Genomic DNA, 20486 nt, shown 5'->3' with positions numbered 1-20486 from the left:
GTCATGTCAGATCCATTATAATTAACATGATATTTGTAAACTAGGGTCAGTGCTAATTTTGATTGTTTATTTTCAGTTGAAAAGAAATAAAAAGTGAGTTATATCAAAACTAGTTAGATATACACCTTCATAGAATATCAACTGATTGTTATTAAACACAAAACCAGAGCTATCTTTTGAAGTGAATTCATTTATATCAAGTTTATTAAAAATCAGTAAGAAGCTTGACAAGAACACTTTTAAAAGTTCCCGTATTAGATGCAATCGGTTTTACTGTACATTATGTTTCGAGATTCAGCATATAAACATGACAAAGCTATCTTTTCAAATGAGTTAATTTACATCAAGTTTATTAAAAATGAGTAAGAAGTTTGACAAGAACGCTTTTAAAAGTTCCTGTATTATATGCAATCGGTTTTATTGTACATTGTGTTTCGAGATTCAGCATAAAAACATGACAGCAGCAATTTCATTACTTTATAAAGATTTAAGAAAGAATATTACCATGGAAGATATTAGTAATTACCATTTCTCATAATCTTAAGATAGTACTTAGCGTCCCATATAATCTTAAAAGTATATTTATTAACTGACATTTTAGAAACGCAAAAACCGTTATTCAAAACTGATTTTCTATACTGATAATAATAAATAATAAGTAAACTTAGTATTCCGAAACTGTTTGATCTCGAAGTCTAAGTTCAAGGGAGGTCCAGTTCAATCTACATTTTGATCAGTGTGTGTTATTGGGTTATACTAGTTATGGAGAATTCCACTCTTCGTTAGTAACACTGAACACAAGTTAACCAAAGAGAGATAAGCTGGACCTATATCATAGTGAAAAGTATCAATAATGGCCAGTGACATGTTTTCTTCACTTCACTATCAAGTGTATAGGTTTTTCTCATAGTGATTATAAAACATGTTTAAAAATATTGCACTTAGCATGTTCACTTAAATATCATTGTATGTGATAGTAGTATGTTCCATCTATTTATTATTTAATCAATCAAACACCGCATAGGTTTTCAACACTGAATTTGTTCAAAGTAGATCTGTTTAGCACTGATAATTAGAAATCTGAAAATTACTTTGATAAAATAACTACAAAAACTTAGAATCATGGTTCTGCCTGAAATATTACGTAACTTACACTTGCCAGGTGCCTTTTGGACTACTATTATATGTGGAATATCCAGTCAATCCAAGTAATGTGATTAATGTGTATAAAACGACTCAAAAATTAATCTTAAAGTATTTGCTAATTATCGTACGAAAACTAAATTTTACCATTTACGATCAAGATGGCACTGTAACTTGTTGATCCCGCATCGTTTTTGACATTACAAGTGTAGTTTCCCGAGTGCATTTGGAGTAAGTTCTCTGTCCAAAGAATGCTGTAATCTCTGAAGTATTGGACATTCAATCCGTTGCTGGATGAAAGGGTGGATCCATCTTTTAGCCAGGTGAAATGAAAAGGAGAGTCTCCAAGAACCACGAAACACATCAATCTTACCGTCATCCCCACAACAAGATCTGGGGAGAACTGAAAAGGGGAGATGGTAGGAGGTTCTGAAAAACAACGGCATATTTAATATTTAAAGATGATTTGTAAGGTGATAAAAAATTAGAAAGTTTTGTTCATAATTATATGTTTTAGAACTGAAAAAAACAAACAATTAGGTAAGTGTTCAAATAAGCGTTCATCCAAATGTAAACATATATATCTTCAGTGCTTAAAAAGTGCATAGAATCTTTAAAATATTGAATATAAATACTTCAATTAAGAAAAGATCGTGTACTTCAATACATATTGTCAATAATTACAGTAAATAACACTTTATGTTGGCGAAGCGTGATCCAATGATCGAAAGTTTTTGTGACATTCCCTCACAATAAAGCTGATAATAATTTATAAAAAAATCCTCTTTTACCGACCCTACAAGTACATATTTCCAGTAAGAAAATATTATTATCTTAATCACACACTTAGGGAGCCAAATGCCACTGTCGACTAAGTCTTTTGCTCATTATCAGAGTTCTCAACTCGGGTGGGAATGCACAAAGTTTCAATCGAAACGCTATTTATATCAATAGTTTACAATATATAACTTATTATATCAGTCATTCACAAGATATAATTGAAATATTGTGAAATATGTCACAATTTCTGGCAGACACACATACACAATACAAAACAAAAAATACATACACGGAAACACCAGTTAATAGTCAGAACACGCTGTTACATGTATGATAATGATTCACTTCCATCTTTGATGACATACTTGAAGGCAATGTTTAACGTTGCGTCTGATGATAAATAAAATGATGAACACATTGACTGGCTTCTTTTGTGCTAGAAACAGATGCAAACATAGAAGCTTTTTCTAAGACCAATAACTTTCTCTTCATGAGATTGGTGTTTCACTACACGTGTGAAGCTTCTGTAAAATGCTGGATAGGCACATTTTTCATTTAACCATTCCTTATACTTTCACCTTAAGTTCAACAAACCTTTCAGTTTTGAGCTTATTTCAGAATATGTAATGAGCTTTCATTCATTTGTGTCATTCAAGTGAGCCAAATTTTTGCGTGACAGATGACTCACATACGTATTTAGATATAAACTTTATAATTTAATGAAAAAATCCTACTCTTATTTGCACAAGTTTTGGCAAGTTCCACATAATTATCGAATAAACTTTTCGATTCGATTAAACACTATTACTACTTTGTTCACTTTCAATTTTATTAGATAAATATTAGTGCACGTAGCTACACTACAAGCAATGAAACATCTCAGAATTATAAAACCGGGACTCTCAAACGTTCCAGTCCGGTATCTCTATTGTGAGGGTTAGCGTGCTTGGACTTTGAATCCGAGCATTCATTATTCGTGTCCTGTTGCCTCATAAATAAGTTCCGCAGTTAGCGGTCGGTCGTGGTGTTTTATAAAAGTGATTTTTTAAGACAAGAGAAGCCCAAGAGTCGGTGGTGGGTGTTGTTGACTAAATGTTTTTCCTTTAGTCTATCAGCTCAAAATTAATAAAAGCTATGTGTAGCTTTGCAATGAATAAAGAAGAAAAAAAAAGAAAAAAAGATGGAACAATTCTCTTTAAATATGTTAGCATTTGCAAAAGAAACTTCAAAGAGAATTTTTGAATCTTTACAGCTCCTTCGATTTGAAGCCTCTCGTGACCTTCTACAGTTTGAGAATGCTTGTTATAGAACTTTGATTGAATCTCTGTGATTTTTTTATACAAAATATTGTTTTTATTAAATGTCAGTTTTGGAAAGCCCTTTCTGTTATTATAGATCTAATAAAAAACACCTTAGGTGTGAAAAAAAGGTGAGGCCAAAAAAGGATCGAGTGTGCGACTTAAAGGAATGAAAGCAAAATTGGTGGTCAGACTTGTAGCTACACTTATAACATTGGTAAGAATTTTACAGGAAATATTCATTCATTAGTTAGCCGGGCCGAGTTTTTTGTTCAACTTGGTGCATGATGATGGGTAAAACAAAATACACGGTCTAACAGAACATATAAAACCTTCCTTTTTGAACATCTTCCCGAAAAAAAGCATACAATGGCAGATAGGTATGGTGTGCCCAGTGAAAAACAGATAATCATAAAACTTAACGATGCAAATAACCAATAATTTAACTCAAAGACAAAAAAAAAAAAATTAATCGCACCAGTAGGAAGAGGTAAACACAAAAACAAATGTTTTTGTTTGTTTGTAGTTAAGCACAAAGCTACACAAATGGTTATCTGTGCTCTGCCCACCACGGGTATCGAAACCCGGTTTCTGGCGTTTTAAGTCCACAGAAATACCGCTGTGCCACTGGGGGGGGGGAGCTACCAAAAATAAATAGAAATATAAGTTGGCAGCCTTACGTTCACAAATTTTGTAAAGCTATTAACATGTTTCGATACACGTGGTGGGCAGAGCACAGATAGCCCTTGTGTAGCTTTGTGCATAATTAAAACAAACAATATTGAATGTTACTCAGCTTATAAAACAAAAAGAGAAGAAGAACATTTTGGCCAGAAGGAAATAATTCCAGGAGATAAAGATATTTAAGTTGCAAATGCTTGTTAACAATGTTTTTTGGGCCAATTGTTCGAACCTGATCATTATCAGAGAAAATTAAAGAAAAATATTGTCTCTTCGAATACTTTCATGAAAGGTTGAATCAGTCTAATTTCATTAATAATTTAAAAATCTCAATTGTTTTAGCTCTTCCTATTAATTTGTTTAAAATTACTGTTTAAGTATGGAAAAGGTTTCCTAAAATGTTTTAATTATACAATGGTTATTGTATTCACGGTTTAATAAAGTTATTTCTAAAGTATAAAATAATTTTTACGTATGCTGAATATTAGGAAAAAAGCAACAACAACAAGCTGCAAATGCTAATAAAGAAACTATTCCCCAACAATATATCAACGTCATATTGAATATTAAAATAACAACATACATATTACTCCCAGCTGTTTCGCGTTCTTGAGAAAAGATGTAAAATTAGATAATTTCTATACACAGTATTCACAATTAGAATTTGTAAAGCACGAGTTCCACTTTACATTTTTTCATGGTTTCATATAGATATATAATTATTTCAACACAATTATAATTTTACAAGATATGATTTTAAAATAAAAACATATCTTGCGTCAAAACTTTCAAATCTATAGAGAGAGTTTTACTTAAATAACGTTTTATATTTTTGCTTTCTAATTATAATTCTCAAAGAATCTTGAATATAAAAATTTTTCAGCGAAATATCTATGAGTGATTAAATATATTCACAAAATCATTGAAAGAGTGAATTAATTAAAATTTGACGGTAAATATATAAACAGGTTTCAAATTTAAAGTTTATAAACAAGCAAATACTTTCAACGTTAATTATTTCATTTTATCTCTTCATTTTTCATTGTACCAGACTTTTTATTTGAAAGGCTGACAGATGGAACTTTCTTAATTTCTTTTATTTATTTGTGAAGAATGTAAACTTATCTGAGGCTTATTAGTTGTAACATTAAATCATTGATATATCTTTAAGTTTAGTAATAAGTTTTCCAAATTTTGCCATAAAAGCAAAAAAAAAACAAAAAAACTGTGTTATTACAAATGGGTTTAAAATTAATATCACCGTTGCAGGAAGCTTTGAATATAAAATAATCACCCACCAGTCCGATTTTTTAAGAAGGAAGAAATCCTATCATTTGGTAGAATAAACATCGTTAAGGTGTGACTGTTTTTGTTGGCGAAGACGTGATTATAAGAAATTATATTTGTCATAAGATAATAGTATTAGTCTCGTTGCATTTTTAACACTACATTTTAATACTGCAGGTTTCGGAGAAGAAGAGTTGTATATTAGTATTTCAACTACACTATGATCACCATATTCATTAACGACGACAGTGGATATCCAAAAAGTTAGATATCCTAACGATTTCTAGATTTTTGCTATATGCAATGGATTTCTATAATTTTTTGAGAAAGTCCATAAAATATTATAACCGTAATATAATGACGTTTGCTTATCTTTGACTTGCTTAAATACGCTGAAAATTATTTGAGAAAGATACAATAATTGTTAAAACAAAGGTATTAGAGATAAACAAGGCTAGCATACAACAAGAACAATGCTATTGTGGCCTAATTAACACTGAAAACAAACACACATGTACATACATATATCCCCCCAGTGGCACAGTCTGCGGACTTACAATGCTAGAAACCGGGTTTCGATACCCGTGGTGGATAGCTTCGTGTAGCTTTGTGCTTAACTACAAGCAAACAAACATACATATATATGTATATAACAAATCAGAAACAAATACATTTGCCTTGTCGTTTTCCCTTTACATTAAGTGAGAGGTTCTACAGTTTATCTTATAATATAAGGCTTCTTATTTCTTATTAACTTTCAAGAGTTCTTCAGTAAAAGTGAATAATTTAGCACCAAAGATAACCTAATAGAATGTGTCAAATTATTTAAGATTATTGTCAATAATACACTTTCGAAAATGACTAAACACCCTACAAAAGGTTGAATACGTTATATTAAAGAGATTTTGAATATGCAAATCAGCAAGCCACCTTATAACTATAAACAATATAAAATCGTGGTAGAACTGGATGTATCAGAATTACATTTTGACATTGTTTGGAGTTATGTAAGTAGTGTGATGCCACATAAATTTTATCATTTTTAGGGAAGGGTATGTAACAGATCTCTCCGACGCGAAATGATCATACATTCAGATCATAACTATGTGTTTAGATTGAGGATTTAGAATTTCCATGTTGGAGATTTCTTTTGTATTTAATTCCGTTGAAAAACACGGGAAAATTAATGAACTTGTGTTATGAAGTTAAGTGTAAGGAATACTGGAGTTGAGAGAAGTAAGAAAGCAGCTGGCATTTCGTCAGTCTCTAAGAGATTAGGGGATTACAACACTCTAAGTCATTAGAAAATGATTGGAGTGAGCAACTGCTTTTCTTGTTCAACCGGTGTGAAGATTATGAGACCCATATTATTATAGGATGTTATAACCTAAACAGGTGTGCAGCATCAAAAAGAAATCTGGCGTGGCTTTAAGAATGAAATATGAAATACAGAAATTCAATAAAAATGAAAAAAGAAGATCGGGAGATGTGAGGAAGAATAAATAAACCGATAGAGAGGCGAATGAAGAAAATAATATGCTGTTAGTAAGAAACAAAACCTAGTTCTAAATCTATGTATATTATTGATTATAGTAATAAACTGGAAATTATTGGTGTGTGTGAGTCAATTCCTGATAGGAATAAATAAGTACATCCTAATTAAAGTTGATGGACATAACAGGGAAAGCAAAATGCAAGTATAGCACGATCGTAACAAAGTAGTGTTAAAGCTATCTGTAACAACCTGTGATATCAGGGCCATCCAAAAAAAAACTCTGGAACCAGTTTTATTTCAGATGTTATAAGCAAAATGGGCGTCTTGTAATATATGAAATCCACAAACGCAAAAGTCTGTAGCAAAAAGCTTTACACTTGCCTAAGGCAACAGTGCGTAACATAATTAAGAAGGATCTTCAAGATAAGACTTTTACAGATACTTCACTTCAACTATCCTATATCTCAAGCAGTTGGAGAATGAAATGGGTATTCATGCTATACCATACGAAGACATTACACAGCTGGACACAGCACCTATGGATTTATGTGCAATCAGGTTGTTGAAAATGGCGTTGGAAATCTTCGTATTTGTGTACTAGATAGCTTATGGAAAGCCTGCAAGGTAGAATGAAGTACTTTGTACATGACAACCTTTGTCAAAGGAAACTATGCTGTAGGGCTATTGTTAAAATGTATGGTCGTCAGATAGGGCAAGACCAGCCGTGACAACATGGATTGTAACGATGTGGTGGGGCTCCAAAACCGGGTTAATATAGTGTATTCAATCTCTCTCTGTTATTACTATATATTTATGGATTATATCTATTAACAACAAAAACTTATTAATGATACGTTTCTCGAAAGCATTATCTAAACGATTAAAATAAGACAACAACATAAACTTATTTTCGTATTATTTCAATGGTTTAAACAAATTAGTGAAATATCAATATAAAGAGAGTAAAAATTTTTTTACATAGCTAACACTTTTATTGTGGAATGTTTCGGACTCTTCTCCAAGGAAGTTTTGTAACTATCAAGACACACGGTAGTGTTTCGTACAGCTAAAACAACCTGCAGTTATTGTGTGTTATTAACAAAAATGGTAGTTTAGCGATTTTCCACTTTCTGAATCTCGGACTGTGGTAATATAAACTATCATATATTTTCAGAGGATGTGCTCTACTGGACCCTTACTTCACATACCAAGTTACAAGGCAATCCATTAAGAAATATACGAGATATAAAATTTCCAATTTTGATTGAATTTTTCCCTACTTTTTCCTCGCAAAGAAAGTAAGGAAAATTTATCTGTTAGAAAAACCTACTTAACTTTCATGGATTTTTTTTTTCAAATTTGGTATATTAACAAATCTTGAAAACCTACAACTAATGTCAAACTTAGTCTAAATATAAGCACATGTGCAAAGTTATTCAACAAAAACCGCTCAAATTTGATCAAAATTTTTGCGCACGCCTATGCAAAAAGTCACGTAAGCTATCGGTCTGAAAGTTTTACTACAGTTTCACCTAATAGTAAAAGTGGACTGTTCTTACTTTTTTGTCATTCAGATTAAAGATGGCTGATTTAGAGCAGCATATCTCTAGGGTAAAAGAACGTGCAGATAAATAAGTATTGGTTAGAGTAAGCAAATTAGATTATCAGTTTCTATCTCAAGTTTTCAAAAGAATCATACAGGTGAACGGTTATTATCCATTATTTATTGTCAAATTTTATGAAATTTTCCTAATTAAAGAGTGTTTAGCGCTACGTGATATTAGCTTAAGCAATTAGCGTAAATAATGATGTTTCATACGGCTGTATCGAGTGCATGCTTGTGATGACAAGAAACTGTTAATGTAAAGTCCATGATGTTACTATAAAGGAAGTTATTAATACTGTTTTAGAGGGGAAAAGCTACCACCATATATTTCATAGAATCTGTGTGGTTCTGTAAAGCAAAGGTCTGTTCCGAATAATATGGTTGCGATCCTAAAGATAATGTTGGTTAATGTCGAGTATCACTTTCTTACTTGCTGTGGTTTGTTGGCGTGTATTGACAAAACGTTATCATATCTAATCAAAAACACTTTCGGTGTGAAAAAAGGTGCGCCAAAAAAGGATTGACCATACGATTTAACGGAATGAAATCAAAATTGGTGGGCAAACTGATAGCTACACTTGTAGCACTGACAAGAATTTTACAGCAAATATTCATTCATTAGTCAGCTAGGCCGCGTATTTTGTTTTACCCACCATCATGCACCAAGTTGAACAAAAAACGCGGCCTGACTAACTAATGAATGAATATTTGCTGTAAAATTCTTACCAATGTTATAAGTCTAGTTACCAGTTTGGCCGCCAATTTTGATTTCATTCCAATTTTTCGCACTTTTTCGCAATTTTTTTCACACCCTAGGTTTTTTTTATTAGATAACTATATAACCGAACACATATAATATTACTATTTTCCATCCATACAATAATATAAAATGTATTGACTATATTTAATTATTTACCGGTAATTCTGAGAATAACAACATTTTTTCTTGACCTAAGTTTATCGTCAAGGTAACGGCAGCTGTATCTTCCTCCATCTGTACTTTGTGTTACTTCTTTTATAGTTAGGCTTCCATTTCGTAAAATTTTCTGTCTAGGGTTTATAGGTAGCTTGAGACCGTCTGAAAAATAGCATAAAAAATATTAATTCGATTATTCATATAATCAAATATAACCAGATATTAACAGAGTGTACTCTTATTTGAAAACTGCTTCACGTCACTACTGCATGGCTTATATACATCGATTCAATGTTGTGCTTATTATTGTTAAGACATTTTTAAAGGTTTTGTGCTTTTCCCAGTAGAAAAATAATGTTAGTATTTTCAACCTGAATGACAACCTAATAGCAAGAGTGACTCCACGATGTAAACGATCCCATGCCTGAAAGTGCAGAGCGGCCTATTCCTGATCCTTTTAACCATCAGCGCACTGCTCACTAGGCTTTGGCACAAAATAATGGAAGCATCATTTGCGGAAAATTAGACTCGGGGAGCTTCCATTAATTAAAAGTAGAAACCAATTTGTTACTTATACTTTGAAAATTGTATTAAAAAAAAACAAAAACGAAAGGCACCCGAGTTTGTTTTACAAATCGTCTCATTGTTTAGGATATTGAATTTTAAGGTTAAGATTATGCAGATGTTACAAAATTTTGTGTTTAAATCTATTATTTTTTCTGAGATATAACAACATCTTTGATTACAAGTTTCCGTACGTTTGTGAAAGTTTCGAATTTAAATAAGAATATACGGTCATTTTAAAATTAATTAATAATACAGAAGGTTGAATAGATTATATCAAAACGATTTTGGAGACTCATCACGTCGTTACAGTTATTATTGCCACCCTGTTCAACCCCGGCAACCACACATATTAACAACAGCCCTGCAGTATAATTTCCGTTGGAAAAGGTTCCATCATAAGACTGTTATGTGTGCTTTCCACAATATATCTAGTGTACGAGGACAATGGTTTCATAGTAACCATTTCAACAGTCTGATCGTACAGAAATCCACAAACGTTGCATCCGGCGACTTGACTGGTATGTCTTCATATGGAATAGCATGAATAGTTATTTCATTCTTCAACTGCTTTAGGTATGTGACGGTTGAACGGGAGGTATGGCGGGAGGCCTTACCTAGATGAACTCATACACACTCTGTTGGCCTCGTTTCCATACCGAGATCCTTCTCTATTACGGTGCATATTATTGCTTTTGCTACTTACTTTTATATTTGTGGATTCTCATATGTTACAAGCAGCCACATTCTGCTTTCAACGGTTGCGGTACGACTTTTTTTGTAGGTCTCTTTATGGATGTTCCCTGGTGCTTGAACTTGGTCCGTATTCCAAATACCATTAAGATCAGAGATATCTCCTTCTTGGAAATGCTAAATCTCAGAAGTGAACACATCTTTATGATCTGAGTGTATGAATAATATGCATTGGAAAAAGCTCTTACATATTAGAATCTTGGCCAAAATGTTTGCATATTTTGTAACAAATAAGATCATTATAATTAATATGAAAAGCCCTGTCAAACTGAAAAATGCATGTTATATTAAACATCTACATAATTTGGGTAATGAGACGGGTTCTATAAAGATCATGAACGATTTATTAGAACATCAAACAATTATATTAGACATTTGTAGAAAGACGTGTAATTCAGCATTTTAACTATCATAACACAACCTTACCAAAACATATATAATGACAAAATATAACGTGAAATTATTATAAATAGCGAATGTAACCTTATATTAGTTCATATTAAGCATTCAATATTTGGTTGGTCTTTCTCATAATCTAATAACCTCCGCAAGGCAACGTGGCATACTGCGAATGTATTTATTCATGTACTTTACTATGATTTCATCCCAACTTGCCACTAGAGGGCGCTGAAACTTTTGGGTTGTGGTTAGCAATTTTCCGGCTCAGTTCTGTCCACAGTTCTCAATGGGATTACAATCTGGAGACTTTTCTGGCCATGGCAATCTTGAAATAATCCTGTACAATACCTCCACAGAGGCATTGTCAACCTGGAAAACAAAGCTATTGCTAAACCTTGCCCTGGCATATTGTTGGCAGAAATATAGTCTTCATGTAATGTTTGCAGGAGATGCCATTGACGTTTCCCTAGAGGATATGAAGAGCAGTTTTTCCATCATGATGAATAGCTGCCCAAACATGAACTGCACCACCTGCTGTGTGTTCTCTGTGGGAAAGATAGTCTTATCTCAGCTGTTTTCCAGGCAAACGATAAATACGAATCATAACATCAGCTTTATCAACCGGAAACAGGACTCATCTGAAAAGATGACAAGTCGCCAATGTCTTAACTGTAAGCTGGCATGCTGTCTTTCCCAAGTAACACGGTGACGGCAGCTAATTGTGGTTAATATTAGTTTGCTGGTAGCCTTCTTGCAAAGTAACCTTATTTGATTAGTCTCCTACTCACTGTTCTTCTGGATACCCTGGAATGAATGTGTTAATGTCATTCCTCTCGTAAGGTGTTGTAAGACTTCTTTCGATTTTGACCTGTTAGTTAACCTGATCAAATCACGATAATCTCGGACAGTAGTTTTTGCTGTCTACCAGTAGACCTTCCTGGAACAAAGTTTTCTGTAGTCCGGTGACGTTTCAGGATTCTGGATACAGTACAGTGGAGGTACCCTACTGTTCTGGTAATGGTCGTTTGCTTCATGCCGTTTCTGAACAGTCGAACAATTTGACACCTTATAACTTCTAGAACGTGACGAGGCATGACTATACACCAAGTACAGAGAAATTGTCTGAACAAAGGTTGATCTCTTTGGAAAAAATTTATACCAAAATCACACCATTTTATACAAAACAAGTGTGTATGTGTGTTTTGATGAACAAATGTTCAAAACAACATATATGGACCAGAATAACAATTCATACATGTTTGATCGATCATACGCTACCTTCTCTGTTACTACTCGGGCATTTTATAAATAATACTCTATGCACGTAAACATTAACATCAATATAGAACAATATGCAAAATTTTTGCCAAGACTGTATTTCCAAAAGCGACTAATTTTCAGTGGCATCACAAACGACACGCAGACAATATTAAGATATAGTTGTGATACATGCCGTTCCAACGCGACTTTATATTGGTTATGGTTATCACATTACTTACTGATTTACATATTCGAAGTTCTTTTGATAGAATGCACTAAATTGTATAGAATGTCACTAAAACTGTTCATTAATATGTTAGTTTCACTTTTTACTTTCTATTTATCACATTTTTATTATTTTAAAAAGTATTTATTAACATTCTAATTGGTTTTATTATGCATGCCTGAATATGCGCTTTAGTTTTGTGTATGACAATGTATTAGTTAATTCGTCAATCTATTAGAAATGGAATACATTAAAACTTGAAAATAAGAAGTTATTTAGTATTTTTACCTAAAATTCAAAACTTAGACATATAATGGAATAATAATTTCACAAAATCATTGAAACCTATTCATTCAAATTGCCTTTACTAAGGATACTTGGTTAAAAAGTCGGTTTATAAAATGATTAGAAATTAGGTTCACCCACATTATTATACACATATAACAAATGTATGAAGTTTTGGACAAACTGTATTAGATTCATATAATTTACTTTCTAGAAATGGTTACAACATGCTGAAAGCTTCATCATAGTTATTATTATTAGGAATTACATTCCAACTCTTAATGATTTGTATTGTCGAAATATTTTCTAAACTTCTCCCTACGTTCGCAACTATTGAGGAGTCATATCAAGTTTTTCCCAATGTTTAAATTTTATCTTACTTGTTCGAAAACTTAGGTCTATCACATTGTAAAATAAGCAGTATTTATGTGATTTTATTAGATATATTTTTCTCAACTTTCTGTTTAATTAACCAATCCGTCCTATTTAACTACGTGAGAATTCAAGTACTATTATAAGGGGAAGGTAATTCAAGTACAACGTTAAAACAAACAAACGATGTGACTGTTTTTACTGCAATCTAAAGAAAATTTTTAATGAAATTAAAATTTTTCAACATCATCAAAATATTTTTTTTCCAGAAGGAGCAAGATACAAACAATATAAACGATATTGTATGTAGTTATTTAATACTTTATAGTATTAATGTTTTTTTAATTTAAAACACATATTTGTCGATGCTTTATTTGAGGTTAAGATGCGAATTAAAGTTAGTTTATACATCTCCTAAAATTTTCTATTACCTTTACTCCAGACAATGATTTTTTCCACATTTTGTTCGTTGGAGGGACATGTAAGCACAGCGGTTTGACCACTGAGAACAGTTTTCGTTTCTTCCTGAACTTCACGCCGAAACCTAGGTAAAGACTGGGTAACTGGATAGGAAAGTCTGATGTTTTTCTTCAGGTGAAGTGTGCAAAGAAGACTTATTAGTTTTGATCCTTCAGATGTTTTCCAGATAAATGATAGCGATGCATACTTTTTATTACTTAAAAAGTATCTAAGTCGATCTACTGCATCAGATAAAAATGGGTGCTGCTCTCCAGTATTACGTCCACAAATATTTAGAAATTCTTTGTTGGTTCTCAAACCACCAGCGGTGTTCCATGGAAGACTTCCACATTCTGGTAAAATCAAAGATGAAGGAAATAAACTGTTATTCAGCAACCAAATAACGTAATTCGCAGTCATATAAATATATATTTTATTAAACGTTGCTTTGATAATCATCCACAAAGATGTCTTATAAAAGATTTATAATTTAGGGGTTATCCATTTTTTTTTCTATGTAAAACTTTTTATGTGTAAAATTGAAATCCATAAATATTATGATTTATCAGTACCGTTGGCTTATACGCTGTAGATAATACAACAAAATTATTCTTACAGAAAATAATTCACTAGACGCTCAGTTTTATACTCTAGCAAGATCAAAATTTGGGTTGAATGTAGAACACGTGAAAAAATAACAAGAACACATAACACGATACACAGCTAATATGTGGATAGAAAATGAAGTTTTCTGTTCATAGTATGAAACAAAATGGTGGCCATAAAAATCGACCGTTTAAAACCACCTTTAAAAATGTCTGAATGTTAACAATGATTATTAAACAGTATTGGCCGAGGAAAACTAAATCTTATTGAACTTGTAGTGAATCAAAGTTTCACTATTTCAACGAATTTTCATCTTAGTAAGTAAGTAAGTAAGTTACTTTTCCAGACAAGCGTACAGAAAAATGACGAACCTTATCGCTCTAATTATTTCATAGAACCCTTCCATTTGGGTTCCCAATGATTCCTTTCTTGTTCCGAAAAGGATACTGGTATAGATACACACACACACACACACACACACATACACACACATATATATATATATAACGAATGATGATCTACTTTGGATATATAATTCGATTTGTGAATAAGTTGCTAGAGAACGTGATGAGTAATGAAATCGAATCGGGTATACGCGCGCCCCACGCTTGGTATTGCTGGCGCACAAAAATATAGCTAATGAAAAGAAACAACCAAGTATAATAATAATAAAAAAAATTAAAACAAGTATGTATCGATATATACGTAACCTAAATAGCTAAATAAGAAAGTCAAAATTATAAAGACTAGGTCAATAAAATAAAACAAAATATCCCTATTTTGGCCTAGACTAACATAATTATTGGAATTATGTTAGTCTGGGCCAAAATAGGGATAATTTTTTGAAATTTAAAGTAAGTTAGTTTTTGTAGTTTTGACTTTCTTGTTTCAATACTTTTTGTAGCATTAAAACTTTCTATATTATAATAGCTAGCTAGGTTACGTATATATCGATCCCTACTTGTCTTTATACAATTTAACAATTTTTTTTCATCATATTTGGTTGTTTCCAATATAAAACGTGGGGCGCGCGTATACCCGATCTATCCTCAAATCTAATTATGTGCCCAAAGTACCGCATCGTCCGTTTTATACATATATAGGTTCTAGTACCCATTTCAGTACAAGAAAGGAATAATTGGGAACCCAAACGGAAGAGTTCTATTAAAGAATTAGAACGATAAGTTTCGTCATTTTTTTCTGTACGCTTGTCTGGAAAAGATACTTACTCCATAAACACACACGTATATAGTGATTTAGGCAGCTTTATAAGCATAATAAGCTTTAGTTTTACTTAGTCAATACTGTGAAATAGTGATTGTTAATATTCAGACATTTTAAAAGTTGTTTTAAACGGGCGAATTTTATGGCTGCCATTTTGTTTCATGACGATCCATATTATTAAGCACTGCCGTACTTAATGATTATGTAAAATCATACAGAATTTTTTTTAAAAAGGAACATTTCCCAGTAATTTTTGTGGCTAGGTATAGGAATGTTATTATGCAAATTTTTACAGTTAGTAAGGAATATACTGTTAGAATTTAAAGACTCTTATAGGCTGCTTAGATTATAGCTTTTGGTTTTACTTTAAGGTTGCTTCTGTCCATAAAATGCATGAATCTAATATAAAAACGTCACCGTTTATTGCTTTCTGTATTTATCAGACTTTTCATAGAGTGAATAATAGCCAGCAATATTTCACTTGAAGAAATATTCTAATACTTTCAACTATATTAATAAAAGTTATAAAGCAGTGAATATCTGTTCATATAAATCACGAGCAAAAGATAGGCTAGAGAGATTTTATTGATGTTGACGTAATAAATTCTACTATTGTAAGAAAAACCAAACTTATATACTATAGTAGGTTTTTAGCTTTACTTTATTATCCTTCAAACTGGATAATAGTACATTTGCGAATCGATATTACATCAGGTCTTGGAAAATTAGATTCACTTAATTTCGTTAGGAACTATCGTACTCATGATTTTATAGGCTTAGTTTTTTTACGTAGATTATAATTGTTTCTGCGATGTTGTGTTTTTATACAAATTTTCACTACTGCCTTTGCCTGTTTGCTACTATATGGGCGATATATATATATCTCAATGGCCATTTTTTCTCCAAAGCTGATAGTGGGGTTTTAATACGGCTTAGTAGACAAGCTCAATTCCCAGAGCTCTTCCTCGTTCAGCTGAAGAAATCTCCTAACTATTGAATTTAAAATATATACCAACGTTTGTCAAAGTAACAGAAAGAATAGTGATTATTAGAAATACTTTTTTTGTGTTTTCCTCTATTATTTTAAAAGAACGAGATTTTTCAATAAAGATCACAGTTAACGGTTTGTAATTGAGTGACAATGACATTCAAATTCAGCAAACATTTGTTTAAAGATAATTGATTTCTGTCTGTGTACTTTTCTATCTGATTATTTATCAGAGTGGCAACATGCAAATACACAAGAACTGTTTCTTTTAAAGACAGAATGCAATTAAAATATGACAAGTAACTTTAAAGAAAACAGCCGAACTGTACGAATGATGTTAGAAATCTTAAAACGTTTTATTAAGATGTAATCGCATCTTATGTTTTAGGTTCCGTGCTGATCTTTGCCTTTCTTCTCCCATCATCAGTCGTGCTCAGTTTGGTGGCCATAACTCTGTGCTATTGTAACAAGCTACTGCAAAGAACTACGAGGTTAACCTCACAAAACACGTTTTGATACTTTATTTCAGTTTCTCCATTGAATGTGAGTGCCAGCTTATGAAACCATGCTTAAGCACACATCAAACACACAGAAGTCCATTAGGGTTATATTAGACACTTCATAGGAATTTGGTCGAATCGGTTTGTATAATTCCAATTTCTTGGCCCATTTTCTTCAAGAAAACAGTCGTTTATTTCATTGCACGGCTCTGTTCAAAGCTTCAGAACTTTCAGCTATGGGCATTCGTTACTTACAAATCTTCTTTTAATATATTGTTAAGAATACCATGATATGCCAGCTTTATTGCAACGTTTTTTGGATATGAAGTTTCTGGACTGGCATGGGGTGATACTTCGTACATGGTTAGAATCCTACAGAAAATAGTGGTTGGACTGTACAAGGCTACTCAACACAAAAATAAAAAATTAAATTTGCTAACAGATGTTTCCGCATATAAAAGCTATCCATAAAAATAAAACAGCACTCAAAACAAGCAATAGTACACATAGGTGTTTGAAAAAAAATGGCGTTTTTCCAAAAATAGTGAGTGGACGGCGTCTTCATTTTCAAAAAAGTGGATGGACTGTGTCTACCCGCGTCCATCCTCGAGTCAAACATTGGTTTTGTAAACCTTGCTATCCTAAATGTTCTGCTTACGAGCTATTCCTCTTCCATGGTGAGCATCGAAGGCTCTCTTCTTCGAAATGTGTTGATTGTATCAAATCTCAAGTTATAAGTGTACTTTTAGTGGCGTTGCGCTATCTTGGAGTAGAATTCGTCTTTAACCAAATATACAGATGTTTAAGATACGACGGCGTTAGCGCAAACAAATCGTTTTTATAATGATCAGTTCTATGTAAGAGTTGAACACAATTAATTCCTAGTAGGAAAGAAAAAATAAAACATATTATTTATAAAAATGGAAAATAATATAATTTCTTAAAACTATATAGCTCTAAAAGATGAACTTTTAAACGACTCTTGTCAATACAAGCAAATTGGAATTACCTTAAGCCTCATAGATTTTTTTAAGCTGCTTGTTTTCTCAGCTTTGGTCTTTCATAGTTGGCTCTTTCTTCAAATAAGAGTATCATTATTTAGAGATATTTAGAAATAAGAAAGTGATATGTACAAAAGAAGTCTGCTGCTTTGTTGCTTTGTAAATTTACGATTAGCAAAAGATTAGATAAGATATTACTTTTAAACTATGCTTGAAATTTGATGTTTTAAGACAAATTCTGGATCACATTTCTAAGTGTTATTGTCCAATTTGGCTACACTTACATTATCCTATGATCAAACAATAAATACTCAATAACGGACACTCAAAATTGTATTACCTCTTTATTTTGAGTTAGTAAGGTGTTTGGTCTATCAATTTGTCTCTCTGTCAAAAAGTGTTTGAGACAGTTGAGATTGGAAGCTACTTTATGTTTCAGATTCCAATTTCTAGTTTATAATGTAAAACATAAGCCATTGAAAAATGATTTCAAGAGTACTTTTTTCATAATTGAAGTCAGATGACATTAGTTATAAAATAATAGTATTTCCATATAATATAAAATAAAATAATAATGTTTCCTTATAAGCTATAGCATTGTATTTTGAGATATTTCTATTTCTGTTTTCTTTGCAGATCCTATTACCAACAACAATAGATATTTGTTGTAATATATTCTCCGGCACAATAAACATGCTCACCCTTTCAGCCGTGGGGGCGTTATAATGTGACGGTCAATCCCACTATTCGTTGGTAGCCAAAGAGTTGGCGGTGAATGGTGATGACTAACTGCCTTCCGTCTACTCTTACACTGCTAAATTAGGGACGGCTAGCGCAGATAGCCCTTGTGTAGCTTTGAGCGAAAATAATAAAAAATAAACAAACAAACAAACTGTAATATATATTTCTTACTGAATATTTAATATCTGAATGAATTAATACACCTAACATCATGTTAAGGAGTACGATTGTTTTTACCATCCTTGCTTCAGTTAGAACAACTGAACACGAACAGAATAATTCTGTTTATTGGGAGCGAGTAATTTCGTATGTGAATAATCTCTTGCAGTGGACTATATGCACAAGTTGTTGCTTTATAATTTTCTGCGTAAAGGAAGCAAATGCGCGAATTAACGTAGACTTATCATTTATTGTTTTTAGGCACAAGTACATTTAGAATTGTTTATTTCTCTTTCATAAAACTTTAATACCGTTAATTGGAGCTTCTGAAATTTTAATCTTTTTAAACTTTTTATTGAATAATTCAGGATAAACTTACAATCTGTTACATTAATACTTTCAGGAAAAAAATATGGACTACTCGTCTTTTCTAATAAAAACGATTGCTTTAATCCAAAAGGTCTAGTAACCAATAGTATATAGTGCAAACGAGTTTTCAGTGTGAATACATAGCTCTCTGTATGTTGAGCATGGTAACTATTAAGCTAATGAAATTTTGGATCTACACAAATCCACATTATAAATTCGTTCTGTAATATTTACCGTATAGAATTGTTTCTGTTGAAGTTACAGATAGAACTAAAAGTTAATCTTTGAAGCAGCTTAAAAAATCAATGAACAGAACGAGGCAGACAGCAGCTGTATATGATCTTTTTAATAAATCTGTGCTTGGTGAAACCTTGGACTTCTGATTTTATGTTTTTAATTTTTCTTCTTCTAAAGTTCACGTGTTACCGGATACTATTTTCTAGCCCGATTGCATCACACGTGTTCAAAAAGTTAATCCGTCTAGTATACAAATTATATAATAAAATAAAGATATCAATAAAATTATATCGGATAGGAGCATGTATAGTTGTGTTGACTTGTAAAAAATAATTTAGTTTTAAGTATTGTTTTGTTCAGTTTGTCAATATTTTTTATCTAGTTATTTTCTTATCAATAATTTTAAAAAATGATTCTTACCAATTTGGTAGAAGCCTGAGACGTACGTTTTGTTGAACAGTTAGTAACACTAATAAAATACAAAAGCAACGATAATAATTTAAGATAATTCTAAAAATAGAAATAATACACTTGCTTGATAGTAACATTACATTACAGCTTTACGCACAGTTATTTGAAAGAAGTCTAGTGAACGTGTTTGGAGGCCTTATATCCCAAATATTAAAAATAACTGAGTGTGCCTTCTACCAGTATGACGTTTCAATTTTAGGCTTTATGTATTAAACTCAATCAAAAAAGTATAATGATAGCAATAGTCAAGTACTTTCTACAGTTTTATTTTAACTTTACTTTTTCAATTAACCTCTAAAGTCACACTCAGAAAAGCTTTCTCAGATATTAAACGATAACATTAAACTAGTTGAAAATTCTAAACGATCACTAAAATATATTAAATTATTTGTTTTTATGTGTTGTTTCTCACACTGTCCTGATCCTTACTTTTCTATGTTTCAGAGTTAAGTCACGGTAGGCACGGCATATATATCCCATTGTGTTGCTTTGCGTTTAAAAGCAAATAAACAAATCATTACTTATACAGTATTATTGTATAGTATTTCGAATATTATTCTAATATTTCATAAGACTTTTTATTTGTATACGAGCACTAGATTTTTTTCAAATATTGTCAGAGTGTATTATAATATGCATAATTTCTAATGTAGGCAGATTTTGTTG

At 31.9% G+C, this 20486-nt stretch overlaps 1 protein-coding gene across 2 annotated transcripts in view; it reads right to left on the bottom strand.

Moving 5' to 3' along the window:
- The window catches only part of LOC106469739 (Down syndrome cell adhesion molecule-like protein 1 homolog), a 127635-nt gene that overhangs the window by 88522 nt on the left and 18627 nt on the right, over positions 1–20486 (bottom strand). For both annotated transcript variants that reach the window (XM_022399900.1, XM_022399950.1), the window contains exons 2-4: positions 13497–13877; positions 9207–9368; positions 1291–1572 (exon numbers count right to left, since the gene is read on the bottom strand). In XM_022399900.1, coding sequence (XP_022255608.1) covers positions 1291–1572; positions 9207–9368; positions 13497–13877 — 825 coding nt within the window. The remainder of the gene's footprint in view (positions 1–1290; positions 1573–9206; positions 9369–13496; positions 13878–20486) is intronic.

This window comes from Limulus polyphemus, unplaced genomic scaffold, assembly GCF_000517525.1.
Source record: "Limulus polyphemus unplaced genomic scaffold, Limulus_polyphemus-2.1.2 Scaffold3, whole genome shotgun sequence".
Taxonomy (NCBI): domain Eukaryota; kingdom Metazoa; phylum Arthropoda; class Merostomata; order Xiphosura; family Limulidae; genus Limulus; species Limulus polyphemus.
The sequence above is the reverse complement of the archived record's forward strand: the minus strand, read 5'-3'. Positions and strand labels throughout refer to the sequence as shown.